The 14,710-nt window shown below is 24.5% G+C and overlaps 3 protein-coding genes across 3 annotated transcripts; all 3 read right to left on the bottom strand.

The window, feature by feature from the left end:
* Positions 1–743: 743 nt before the first annotated feature.
* PVVCY_0701080 (conserved Plasmodium protein, unknown function) lies at positions 744–6,570 on the bottom strand (the record flags this gene model as incomplete). The annotated part of the gene is made up of 17 exons (XM_037634169.1): positions 744–908; positions 1,047–1,462; positions 1,627–2,524; positions 2,663–3,820; positions 3,916–4,081; positions 4,213–4,336; positions 4,427–4,585; positions 4,684–4,752; positions 4,894–4,984; positions 5,095–5,162; positions 5,242–5,287; positions 5,374–5,445; positions 5,529–5,608; positions 5,734–6,066; positions 6,157–6,249; positions 6,348–6,402; positions 6,523–6,570. The coding sequence occupies 17 exons, from the start codon at positions 6,568–6,570 to the stop codon at positions 744–746; spliced, it is 4,041 nt and encodes a 1,346-aa protein (XP_037490311.1).
* Positions 6,571–7,086: 516 nt separating this feature from the next.
* On the bottom strand, positions 7,087–7,862 carry PVVCY_0701070 (U6 snRNA-associated Sm-like protein LSm3, putative; the record flags this gene model as incomplete). Its single annotated transcript, XM_008627941.1, has 4 exons — positions 7,087–7,161; positions 7,335–7,424; positions 7,572–7,657; positions 7,838–7,862. The coding sequence occupies 4 exons, from the start codon at positions 7,860–7,862 to the stop codon at positions 7,087–7,089; spliced, it is 276 nt and encodes a 91-aa protein (XP_008626163.1).
* A 984-nt stretch (positions 7,863–8,846) lies between these two features.
* Positions 8,847–14,583, bottom strand: PVVCY_0701060 (Snf2-related CBP activator, putative; the record flags this gene model as incomplete). The annotated part of the gene is made up of 5 exons (XM_008627942.1): positions 8,847–9,080; positions 9,202–13,974; positions 14,064–14,139; positions 14,245–14,277; positions 14,435–14,583. 5 exons carry the CDS (start codon positions 14,581–14,583, stop codon positions 8,847–8,849), a joined length of 5,265 nt encoding a protein of 1,754 aa, XP_008626164.1.
* Between the last annotated feature and the right edge of the window lie 127 nt (positions 14,584–14,710).

The following is a 14,710-nucleotide window of genomic DNA, read 5'->3' as shown; positions in this document are numbered from 1 at the left end:
AAAAAAAAATATTCCATGTTAATGTTTTTTTAGTTTTTTATTCTAGCTATTTTTAATTTTTTTCAAATAGCTAAACACATTGTTAAGAATTTTACAAAAAATAAAATCAATTAACAAAGAGAGTAAAAGGACACATATATATGCTAATCTGATTTATGATACTACGTATGCCCATGTATTATTACGATAATTAAGGAAATATTTATACTTATCACTATTGTATATGTTAAAAAAAAGTGACAATTATATTTTTTTTTATCTTCCCTATATATTTTATTATTTTTTCTTCCCTGTATATTTTATTATTTTTTTTTCTTTTTTAGCTGTATTTTTTTTATTACCTGTTTTGTTAATAATAAAAATATGCTAATACAATATTGTACACTAAGTTAATTATAAATGGCTCCGAGCATATTATATACTAATCAATTATTTATCGTATTTTTCTAATGTGTTAAATCCTTTTTTAATTTTCCAATTATTAAAAAATATATATATTTATAATAAGAGCAATCGAAATGAGGAGAATATAAATATATGCATACAACCTTATTGTTATTTGTTAATATAACTTTTAATATATTTCTTAGAGTAATATTTGTCGATTTTATAAAATTGCTAATTTTTAAGTTCGCAAATATATATCCTTAATTATGTTAAGAATAGTAGTAGCAAAAAAAAAATAACATAGTCATACACTAAAATAATGTAACACATTAAAACGGAGAAACACACATTATGGGCTATTCTCCACAATTTTCATTTATTTGTTGAGACAAAAAATTTAACAATTGTTTTTCACTTGCTTCATAACCAAGTTCTTTGTATGCTTCAATTATTTCCATAACTGTTTCTTTTTTATACTTTTTCATTTTAATGAAATTATTTAAGCATTTATCTGCTTCATTCTGTAAAATTGGAAAAAAAAAATATTGCATATTAAGGAAGTATTTACACATGTCTTATAACTACAACATAGGTGTATACATATTCGGTATTCTCAATAGTTTGATGTAACTCTTTTTTTTTTCAAATATAATAGGTACCTTCATATTTAAATGTAGTAATATAATAGATAGGGATGCCCATATTTTATGATTAAAAATATTGATTTCATTGGATTTATATAACAACTTGTATGCATATATATATTTTTTTTTTTTGAAATAATAATAAGAAAAATATAAATATGCATAACTTGTTTTATTTATTTCCAAAGAGTTTTTAATCATGGTTTTAGAGTCTTCATATTGATTTAAACAAATATATGCTTTGCTTAACTGTATATATATTCTTGCTCTTATATTGTCATGAACACATAAATCTAAATATTCTTTAAAATATGTAATCGACTTTTTATAGTCTTTTAATTTATATAATGATTCTGCATAAATATACAAAATGTCTAAATTGTTATTATATTCTTTTGTTTCATCAATAATTTTAATACATTTTGTAAAATCTGTAAATAAAGCCATATATTATATAAAGGTGTAATGGTATTCATTTTTTCTTTTTCATATGTATAATAGTAAGAAAAATGCAATCCATAAATATGCTTATGCAAAGAGGAAGAAATAATAAATAGTAATCATACTAAATGGGGTATATAAATTGTATTCTTACCTTTTAGAGAAAAAAATAATCTAATAATTAATTGTCTATACAATGACGTTTTCAATGCTACGTCAGATAAAAACATTTTATTATTTTCATAGATATACATAACAATATTTAAAATATTAAAATTTAGACAATATATAAGAAATAATATCATAAACTTATCTTTCAATGGTATATCATTTATATTAACTTCAGAACAATTTATTGTAATTTTTTTAACAACAGATAAATTTTCTTCCTTTTTTTTTGATGTTTTTTTTTCTTTTTCTTTTTCAATATTATTCAATATGGTTGGATTATTTTTTGAATCATACTCATTTCTATTGTCTACATTTTCATTGTCTTGGTCTAACCTTTTGGATGTATCATCTTTTTGCTCTTTAGTATTTTCGTTTGGATTTTTCTTTTCAGTACTACAATCTTCTTTGTCTTTATTTTTTTTCTTCTTAAGATTTTTTTTATCATTTTTTTCGACTTTTTGTAAATTTATTTCATTCAGTTCATTTTGTTCGCTGGTATTAGCATACACATATGGATAAGTTGTTTTTTGAAATTTTTCATTCTTAAAAAAGTTGGAATTTTTTTCAATTTCTTTTTGAATTACATTTTCATTTGTATTTAAAATTATATTCATGTTAATGTAATAATATATATAATTACGCTTGAAAAAATAGCAAATTGCTTTTATATATATACATATTTCTTTACTCACAAATATATTGTTATAGTTAAATGAACTATGCAAATATAGACTTTTCATATCCATTTCTTCTTTGTTTTTATCTTCTGATTTATTTGTTTGAAGAATTTCTATAAGATAATTTGCAATCTCTATTGCTTCATCATATTTCTGTGTATTTAAATATAGTAGACTTAGCATCAAAATGCTTTCTATATTTTCCTATAGAAAAAAAAAATAAATTATATGCTTATTGAATAGTGGTAATGCATATGGAAGGAATAGATATATGTGTGTATGACAAATGCAGGTTTTTAATTTTCAGCTAGCTTTTTTTTTTTTTTTTTTTTTTTTTTTTACAAAATTGGTGAGCTGTATATAGGTGGAGAGTGATAAAATGGCTGACTGAACTTTATGAGGTTGAATATACTTTTGGTATGAATCATAATTGGCATGATATTCAAAACAATCATTATATTCCAAATTATTTAAAGTATAATTAGGTGTACTTATTGAGTTTTTTTTATTTTGTGTAGAATATTCTGTATACTTGGCTTGTTGTTCTTGTTCATTATTTTGCTTAACGGATTGATTTATATTATTTGTTATTAATAAAATTTTTGAGTATTTATATATTATATATGTGAATATATTTTTTATTTCTTTATTTTGTTCCAAATTAAATATTGATATTATATCTTCAACTTTGTCATTGTCTTTGTATATTTCACTTTCTCCTTTTGTGTGCATGTCTTGGTCATAATTTTCAACATAATCAATTAAATACGGATTACAATTATTTTTATTTTGGTTTTTGGTGTATATTGATGATATTAATCCTTTTATATAATTAGTATTGTTAGCGAAATATTTTTTTGTTTCTTTTTCTTCCATTTTATTATAGATGTATGACTGGTCTATATTTTGGGTAGACTTATTTATTCCCTCTAATTCCTCTTCTGAAATATTTTCAATAATATTAATAATATGATTATATTTATGGTTTTCCAAAATTTCCATATCCTTTTTTTTATAATCATAAAATGAGTAGATTTTTTTAAAAAGTATAATTAATATAGCTTCAGCAAAATTTTCATTTTTTTTATTTTTTAATAAAAATTCATTTTCACAAAATATTGTAAATAAATATTTTTCTATATCTTTTATATTATTTTTATTTTTTATTTCTTTTATCGAAATGTTGTTAATATCTTCTTTTTTTTCAAAATAGCTATTTATAATAACATTACATGATTCAGTCATTATATTAAATAGTTGGGTATATATATAATTTATATTTTCATCAGACATATAGCTTTTACAGTCAATACTGTTATTTTTGTTATCACAACCTTGAACTTTTTCTTGTGTCATATTTTTTTTTTCTTTATTGTCTTGATTTGAATTGTCGTTATTTGTCATACTCTCTTCTTGGAATCCTTCTTTAAAGCTTGCATAATCGTTTAAATTAAAATTTTTGTAAATATTTTTATTTATTAATTCATACATTATTTGTATCTGAGAAGGTGGTGAATGTATTTATGTATGTCTGTATGTATGATGGCAAATTATGATATGGAGTATATAATAAGACATAGTATAAAATAAATTACCATGACATTTTTAATGTTGTTGTATAGGTTAATATATTTTTCATTTTCTTTCAAATTATTTAAAAAGTTAAAATATTCTTGTGACATTTTATAAATTTTTATATGTTCATCTTTTCCGAGCTTGTCTATTTCGGCATTTATTAATTCGATGCCATTCAAAATGTAACTGTCAAACCGGGAAAAAAAAAAGACCATATTAATAATATGAAAAATTTTTCACTTTTTCATTAAATATAATAAATAATACTAAGTTGGTAATAATTTACATAAACAGAAAAATGAATTACGTAGTTTTACTTGTTAAACAATCCACTGATGTTTTCATTTTTTTTATCAACCACATCCTTTGCATTTTGAATTGCTAAATTTTTAAAGCAGTCTAAATTTAGGGGACTTTCAATCGATTGCCGTTTCAGAAAAGCTACAACAATTGTGAAAAATAAATTCCATATACATAATGCTGAAGTTAAAAAATTTCAAAATTTTTCAAAAATGTTTAAAATGTGATTACGCTTATAAAATTGGATTGTTAATAATATGTAAGAGTTGGAAAAAATATAAGTTTTTTCATTTTTCTTTTCATCTTTCTTTTCATCTTTATCTTCCTTGGTATCTCTTTCGGGTTTTTTACTATTCCCCAAGAGTTGTAATTTATATTTTGTGTTTATCACTTAAAAAAGGATGTAATATGAATAAGTTAAGCTTGTTTAATATATAGGGAAATAAATAAGTTTATTCATTCAATATATTTTTTCATTTTTTCTATACCTCTGTTTGATACTAAATCTGTGGCATTAACTTCAAATTTTCCACTTAAATCCTCAACTACGCCGTTTGCTAAAATGGAATGAAATAATTTAGGGAAAAATGGATATGCCTATGCACAAGGACTGGGAAGGTTTACGTTTATTTCATTAGCTTTCCCCATCTCAATCTTTATCTTTTAAATTTTCATTTTTAATTGTCAAATTGTCTTACCGTTTTGGCGTTTTCCATCGTTAGAGCAGAGTAAGTATGCATTAATATTAAACGTCTCGCATAACAAAAAGTTGTATATATATTCTGTTTCCTAAAAAGTGAAATACATTATATTCAGCATGTACAGGAAGAAGTGTTACTTTGGCAATATCACAATACATAGTAGGATTTTGAAAATCTTTTTTTTTTTTTTGCTTTTACCTTTACATTTCTATATTTGTATACGCTATTTTGATTCCAAACGATTTTCCATTTATCAGATTCTTCATCTAAATTTTTATAAAATAAATAGAATGTATCAGATTAAATTAATTTAAAAATAAATAAGACAAAAAAAGTTAAGCATACCTTTTACAAGTTTCCCATCATTTAAACACAAATCCAAAAATGATACCTAAAATTGAAAAATGAAATTATTAAAAAAATATGTATCTTTCAAATATAAAATAAAATGAGAGTATTACTTTTTTGTTTTCCTACTTGAAAAGATAAAGAGTTTTTTTTCAAAAGTTTGTCTTCTAAATTATTTTGAACATTGAATACGCCATCGACCTAAACAAAAAGAAAGTTCGTATCGATACATATGTATGCTCATATTTTTTTAAACAGGACTTCATTTAGTAATATAAAAGTACCTTCATGTTCATGATGTTGTAGTTCAATCTTCCTGCGTACTCTCCGATCAAGGTATTTATATTTAAGGTTATACAAAACCCTGCAATGAAAATTGAAAAAAAAAGGAAGAAGAAAAATGTATAGAAATAAATATAAAGATGAGAAATGTATAGAAATAAATATAAAGAAGAAAAATGTAATATTTGTGAAATTGAAAAAACTAACTGGCATCAATATTTTGTGTTAATAATTGTTCTTGTTTTGGTGTCTTATTTTTTGAACTATTTTTTTTTTTTTTTTTTTTTTTCTTTTTTTCCCCATCTTGTGTATCATCTTCTTTTTCACTATTTTTATTTTCCTCATTATATTGAGAAGCTTGATCCGAAGATTTTTCTTGGCATTTATATGATATGATTACATCCTTTGTTATTGTTAATTGGTCATGTAAAAAAGGGAAAAGTTTTATATCCTCTTTCCCAATACATATAATATTATCATTACTGTTTACAAAAATATCAAGACTTATAGACTTTTCAATAACGTCATTTAGTGCACTATCTGTTGTAAGGGAGTAAAACATAGAGAACATGTCGATGTTAAAAATTTAAAATAAAGATCAGCATTTTTTGAAATCAGTGCTTTACTTACTTTCATCTATTTCGATATAGTTACTGGAAAAGTTTATCTTCCTTGAATTATTTTTATCTATTATATTTGACTCATAATTGTTGTTATAAAAATCTGAAAATAATAACACATTGGTAATACGTGAATATAATAAAATTAATTTTTTGAAATAACTCCATATTTTTATTAAAAATAAATGTTGTAATACACACCTGTTAATTTAATTGTGTATGCAAATGATTCATCCGATGAAGTAAAATTTGTAACCTATTTTTTTTATTGTTTGAAGGGAAAGACAAAAAAAAAATAAAAAATAAATGAATGTGTAGCAAATACTTTATGGAATATGCTTTGGTTTTCACATTTTATTTTATTTTATTTTTTTACGTAAAAGGAGACTATAAATGGCCCCTCCGGCTTTTCTTTATATTCCATTTTAATTATGACAACAAGAATGAAATAAAAGTGATAAAAAAAAATTATAAAATATGAAATAATGAAGTGAAAAGAAATGGAATAGATGGGGGAGGCATATTCTAATTTTTATGGCATTGTTATTTCCCTTTTGTCTTATATTTTATAGCCTATATTATTATATACATTTAAAATGCATATGTGAAAATTTTTTTTCCCTTCTCTATATTATCTCTTAGTATGTGCTTGCTAGACATGTTTATAATTTTTTGTTTCACAATATTATTTTTTTTATAGCCATTTTTTTATATTTATTTTGTTTAATTTTTAAAAGAGAAAAAAATTAAAGATACAAAAAAGATGAGGTTCGGAAAACATGAAAAAAATAAGAAACAGCAGATAAAAAAAATACAAAGAAAATTAAAAATAAGTACATGTGTGCGAAGAAATCCAAATGTGCAATGGCGGTTAAGTATTGCCCTTATATTTTAAGGGGAGAAAAAATATATTAGAAGCCATCTTGCATATTTTAAATAATCATTTTGCAGCAGATGATACTAAAATGATGGAATCTCCTCGAACAAAAACCATATCTAAATTTCTTTCTATTTGCTAAAAAAGAAAAAGGAAAAAGAAATCATAATGAAAAACTAGAAAAACAATGTTAATGGGCCAATCTATAAAATGGAGCATTTCTAAGGGGTCTCTACATTAGTAATAATTCTTTCAAAAATGCAAACACAGAAATATAGGATAAACTTTTCTGTAAATCAAAAACTGCTTACCTTTACACATTCTTCATTATTTTCAATCGTAACTTGTTTATATTTCTCTTTAGCATTTGATAAGACCATATTTAAGTGATTATCGTAGGCCTATAAATGGGAAAACAATTATAAATAAACAATCAGGGGAGTTACGACAAAACAATTATAAATAAACAATCAGGGGAGTTACGACAAAATAAGGGTTCTATATCATTTTACTCGATAAACTATAATAATACATTTTCATTTGCTTACATCCAATGTTCCTGTTAATTCTCTATCTCCTTTGCATTTAAGAAATATTTCTTCTTCCATATTTAGTCGAATATAATCTAGGGGGCCTAAAAAAAGTTAAATTTAAAATATGTATATATGTGGACATACAAGGGTGATTCCATTTTAATATTATAGGTTAAAACTTAACATATATAAATATGGAGTATGCTAAACAAAATATTTACATAATTATAGTTCTGCATTATTCATTTTTTCAAATTTTTTTTATATATTTTATGGATTACTTTGTATTAAGGCTATTTTCTCCATTTTTGATAAATTTAAGTGAATAACACACGGATTATATTAATATCTTAATAATTTATCTATATTTAAATATGTTGGCCCATTTATTTTTATTTATATATTTATGTATATATATATTATACTAAATAAAATAAATAACTTATGTTGTTCATATTTTTTTATTGCTTGTTCATATATTTTTATTACTTGTTCATAATTTTTTTATATGATAATATTTAAAAAAAAAAATTATAGAGCACATATTTTTTGTTCAAAAATTATACAAAATAAAATATTGGAAAGGCGAATTAATTACTACCTACTTCCAAGGTTATATATATATATATTTTTTTTTTTTAAACATTTTTATCATTTAAAAATAAAATAGATTAGTATCCCCTAACTATACAACAACTATTTATTTCTCCATAATAATATTTAAAAATACAGAATTGGATATACATAAAAAGGTTGTCGCTATACTATGTTATTTTTTTCATTAAAAAAATTAGATTATAATTTTTTGTGGAAAAAGTGTCACTTTTTTATAATTATAAAGTATATATGTTGGTTTATGTCGGATTAATATTAAAAATAAATCATAAACAAAATAATAATTATAAACATTAATATGGTGAAATTAAAAATAGTTGTTTGTATGTCACACACAAAAATATACATATATGTATGTGAAAGAAGGCATATGTTTTTAGGTTATGTGTACATAAATGTTGAGAGACAAAGTTTATGTAAAAAAACAAAGAAAAAAAAAATGTATTATATGATTACACATAGGGTATTTAAAAATAATGCCTTATAAATACAAAATGAAAATATATATTATACGTTTGTAGGTATATTTCACTTGATTAACCTATTAACGTTATGATATAATATTAAAAAAATTGGAATATTAATTTTTATTGCAAAGCAATATTTTTTTTTTTCCCCTTTTTAATTATTTCAAATTTTGGAATAATACCTGACTTTTATAGCTAATTTGGCTAGCTATGTTGCTGCATTTCTGACTTGTTCATAATTTTCTACTTCATCACTTTGGTTAGACAAACTATCAAACGAATTGTTCTCGTCTTCCTTAGCATTTATCATTTCAATTTCAATTCTCATTTTCATTTCATCAATTTGTTGTTTCAAACTATCTGTTAAGTTTTCATTTAAAAAGTTAAAACAATAGGAAGTTAAACTATAGGCTTCTTGAAAATCGTTTTTGTTTGTAAATTCCTGAAAAGTGAAAAAAAAAATAAAATGTGTGTAAAAAAATGGGCGTAATAAATGGGGCTACAACAGAATGTCGCATATATGAGTAAGCAAAAAAAAAAAAATTGGGGGGATAGATGTATACCTGCATGTCTTGAGACAATTCGTGTTGCCTTTCCCTTCTTGTAACGTGCAAAGCATTTATGTCATCTTTATCTTCAACATGCTCTAATGTTTTTTCAAAACGAACATTTGTTTTTTCTGGATTCTCTAAATGTTCATGTAATAATCTATCCTGATAAATATCATCATCTTCGTCATTATTTTGTTTGTTAATAAATATTTCTTTGATAGTATCAACATTTGAGAACCAGTCTTTGTTCATTTCATTATGGTCTTGAAGACTTGTATTATTATTTCGATTATTTTGGCTATTAAAATTTCCCATGTTTATACAAATATTATCTAGCTTTCTTTTTTGTAATTGTTTTTTCCATATATTTTCTTCTACAGTATATTCACAAACAAATCGAAATACATGAACATCTTTAGTTTGCCCTATTCTATGACATCTATCCATCGCTTGTTTATCAATTGATGGGTTCCAATCTGTGTCATAAAAAATGACAACATTAGCTGCTGTCAGATTAATACCAATACTACCACTACGTGTTGAGGATATAAATATAAAATAAGATTTATCATTATTGAATTTAGTTACAATTTTTTGACGCTGTTCTACTTTCGTTGAACCATCAAGCCGAATAAATGAATAATTTAAATGATTTAAAAATATCTCTAAAATATCTAACATTTTTATAAATTGTGTAAATAGTAAACATTTATTTCCTTCTCTTTTACATTTACTTAATAATTTTTCTAAAGCAAATAATTTACCACTTCCTAATGATATATCTTTATTTAAAGGAAAAATAATAGACTGTTTTAGAAATGCATTATGATATACTCTTGTGGCTTTTTTTATTTTTTTTATAATATCTTCTTCTCTACTAATATTACTATAATTTTGGGTTCTACATATTTCTTTATCATTGTCATATTTCGAATTTCTATTTATCAATATATTTGGGGGACTACAAATAACAAATGGACAATTTATTACTATAAAATTTTGTATAACTTTTTCATATAGTTTAAGAAAATATTCCATAGTTGGGAAGAGTCGTTCTAACACTATAGAAGCAGAATCATTTGGTTTGCATCTGTTTATATTATTATTATCATTTATTAGACTTTCACCAAAATCATTATTTTCCTTTTTTATATTTTGATCCATATAATTATAGTAATAATCAGTCGAAGGTATATCCTCTACATGTACTTCTTTCATAGATGTATTATTTATAATTATATTGTTTGTATGGTTATATACAATATTTTTATCTTTTGAAAATTCTGTTTTTAATAGATGTAATAAATTTGATCCAAATATTGGTATTCTACTATTTTTAATAAAATGATAATCTGATACTAATTGCTTGTTTTTTTTTTCATCAATTTTCATTTTCTTCATTTCTTCTTCCTTTTGTTTTTTTATCCATAAATTATGTTCTAACGAATTTAAATAAGCTTGATTTGTTTCATCAGTAAAAAAGTTTTTATATTGCACTTCTCTATTTATTACTTTCATATTATATCTATATAAATATTTTTTTTTCCAAAAATGCACACTCTCTACAGACCGAACAATTGTTTCATTCCCTTCGTTCAGTTTATTACTATTTACATTATTATTGGGTTGTTCAGTTTTTTCATTAATATTAGTGCGTATGTTTTGACTTCCAGTATCTCCCCGAGGTGGGCGACCAACATGGCCACCTCGAGGTGGACGTCCTGCATGACTGCCCCGAGATGGACGACCAGGATGACTGCCCCGAGATGGACGGCCAGGATGAGTACCCCTAGGAGGACGACCTCTATTACCAGAACCTCTTGAATGAGGAATCATTTGCTTATTCCCTCGTAAACTATCACTTTGAAGTGGTGTATTAAAAAAAGTTTTATCATATTCCATAACATATAAATGTTCATCATAACTTTTATACTTATTTTGTGGGTCTATAAATTTAGATAAAATATCATAATTATTATTTAATTCGTTAATAAATTCATTTGAATATGTTAGAAAATTTTTAGGAATATTTTCTTTGTATATTTCATTATTTACGTAGGTACATAAGTCTTGCACACTTTCATTATTAACTATTTGGCTACCCATTTTTAGTTCCTTATTTTGATTTAAATTAATTAAAATATTTTTGTAATAATTTAAATAATCAAAATTTGGATTATCTTTCATTTTGTTTATTTCGTTAAACCATTCAGGTGTATTCAAATTATTTTGTTCCTCCATCTTTGCATTTTCAAAAAAAGGTATATTATTTTGGCTATGAGTTGAAAAAAATGAGCCTCCATGATTTACCTCTTCAATTAGAGACTTACTAGCCAATTCATTTGTTTGACCTATTCCATTTAAATTTGTACATTCACTATTTTTCGAAAAATTACTAAAGGGAAAACCGAATGGCATTTCCATGTTGAGAATATTATTTTGTAATTGCTCAGAATTGGAAAATGGTGAGTCATTATTTTTTGAAGCTATCTGAATGTTAGAATCTGAGTATTGGTGATTTTGTTTTTGATTGGGGTGGGCATCTTTGGCAATACCCCCTAAAGAAACAAACTCATTATGTAAAAATAAAATAAGATAGAAATCTTTATAATAATTATTTTCAAACAATAAACAAAATTTAGGTATATTATATTGAATAGGTAAAATATAATAATATGGAGTTTGAATATATTTATTAGTAAATAAATCACAATGATTACAAACTTTTCTTAGTTGAATTAAAATATTCATTAAACCCATATAATTACCACTACTTAATGTATTTTGAACTTTTTTATTATTTATAAATTCATCATATAATATTTTTTGTCTTCTAGTTAATTTACATTTAATTATATGCTCATATTTATTTGGCATTTCTTTTTCAACATTTTTTTTTAATCGTCTTAAAATATATGGTCTAATAACAGTATGTAATCTATCTATTAATTCTTTTGAATCACTAATTTTGCTTTTTTGAATTGCTAAATTTAAAGGATCTGAAAACCATTCTTTAAAATCTAAATGTGATGTAAATATATTTGGCATTAAAAAATGTAATAATGACCAAAGTTCTTCTAAACTATTTTGTAATGGTGTTCCAGTAATTAATAAACAATTATCTCTTTTTAAACTTAATATTATATTCCATCTTTTTGTATTAAAATTTTTTATATTATGAGCTTCATCTAATATAATATATTTCCAATTCTTTCGTTTAAAAATTATATGATCTTTTACAATTGTTGAATAACTAGATATACAAATATGAAATGAATCATTATTAAACCATCCGATTCTTTTTTTATATCTTTCATTTTGATTACCATAATATGATAATATTTTAAAGCATGGACAAAATCGCTTTAATTCGATTTCCCAATTTATTAATATAGATGTAGGAACTATTATTAGATGTGGTCCCCATATATTCAAATAATATGCAAGATACCCTAATAATGAAATACATTGAAGAGTTTTACCTAAACCCATTTCATCTGCTAATATTCCATTTATATTATTTTTATATAAATATAATAGCCAATGTAATCCAGCATGTTGATAATCACGTAATGTTGCTTTTATGAATGGCGGAATTTTTGTTAAATGCTTTTCATCCATATTGCATTCTAGTATTTCATCCATTTTTATTGGGCTCTCCCTAACCCCGTTTCCTTCTTTGTTGATGGGTTCGGTGTTGTTCTGTGCATCTACATCGTTGGCAGTTTCGTCAGCGGCTTCGTCAGCGGCTTCGTTAGCGGCGTCGTTAGCGACTTCGTTACTTGTTGGTGCATCGCTAGCAGCCTCCGTTTCGTCCATCTTCACAGTTTTCGGTTCTCTATCGCTTCCATCCCCATCCGGGAGTTTCCTTTTTTTTGAGTTTTGACTTGGTTTAGTCGAATCATTTTGTGTAGATACTTGATCATCGATGTCAGTATCACCATCTTCATCGTCTTCTTCATTTTGCATCAAATGTATATATTCTTCTCCACTTTTAAAACCATATATTCTTTTGAGTAATTCCTCAACAGGCATATTAGCTTCATCATCTAATAAGTTTACATCTTGTTCTTCTGATTCATCCATAGATTCCATTTCTTCATCTAATAAAATATCTTCATCTTCCTGATCGGTTAAATCTTCTTCATCAAGTTCTTTATCTTCATTACTATGGTTAGCTTTGGATGAGGATATTTTAGTTTCCTTTTTCGGAGCACTATCAATGGGTCGTTGTGGAGGTGCATTAGTATTATTTTTTGTGTCGTTATCAGTGTTATTGCTTGCACATTCGGCTTCCTCATCAATAGCAGAATTTTCCTCATTTTCATTCTCCTCATTTTCATTTTCTTCATTTTCATTTTCCTCGTTTTCATTTTCCTCATTTTCGTTATTACTATTTGCATTGTTTTCACTATTATTGTTTGAGCAAGGAAGATCATTCATGTTATTTTCAAACAACTCATGTGCATTATGTCTAGCATTTTTAATTTTTTTAATGGCACCTTTGACAAACTTTTTAAATCGCATTTCTTTATTTTTATTTAAAGTCTTTTGTAATTCTCTTTTTTTCTCTTCCCAAACTAATTTTTCAATTTTTTTCCAAAAAACATCCATATATGATGATATATTTTTTGAATGAATTTTTAATTTTTTTTCTTCTTCCTCTTGTTTTTTTAATTTTATTTTTTCCTTGTTACATAAATATTTCATACAACTGTTACTTAAGGTTTTAAAATGCTTTTTCTTTTTTTTTATTTCGTACATAACCAGGTCCTGAAATTCTTTCTGTATTGAAAAAGGTAAGGTCGTAAAATTGAGCAGCCAAAACAACATGCACATGTAAGGTTATATTTTTTTCTCTTTCAAGGTATTACCATTTCCTTTAGTTCATAATACCAAAAGGTTATTTTGGGGGCTCCAACAGGTTCAAGAACCTTATGTATTGCACCGCTGTAATGGTAAAAAGTGTTATAGTGTGAAAAATGTTTATCATAAAATTGAGAGGCAACTCTCATTTGAAAACTCTGGTGTATGTATATGCACTTTTTGAATTACCTTTTCCCCATCTTTTCGTTTAGGTCGCTAAGCCTATGAAGAAGTGAAAAAAAAATGGGCCATCATAAGGAGTGAATGTATAAGGAGTGAACGTATAAGGAGTGAACGTATAAGGAGTGAAAAACGTGTAGGAAGTGAACAAATGATAGTGCACACTTTTTAACATTTTTGCGACTTTTGTAATTATTACTGTTGTTTAAGCAAATTAATTTCTTCATTGTATCGATCTATTTTTTTATTATTTTCTCCATAATATGAAGACCCAATATTTTGAATATCCTCAATTCCTAACTTAAATGTTTTGGTTTGTAATATATTATCGAAAGACGGGTGATTCATTTTGTTCAAGAAATTTCAAACTTGGATATTTCATTTTGGCTTTCTCAAAATAATTCTACTACTATAAAGAGAAAAAAAAAAAATTTTAAATAGCTAAAAGTTGTTACTTCATTTTTTAGATAATACA

Source organism: Plasmodium vinckei (assembly GCF_900681995.1).
Source record: "Plasmodium vinckei vinckei genome assembly, chromosome: PVVCY_07".
NCBI lineage: Eukaryota > Apicomplexa > Aconoidasida > Haemosporida > Plasmodiidae > Plasmodium > Plasmodium vinckei.
The sequence above is the reverse complement of the archived record's forward strand: the minus strand, read 5'-3'. Positions and strand labels throughout refer to the sequence as shown.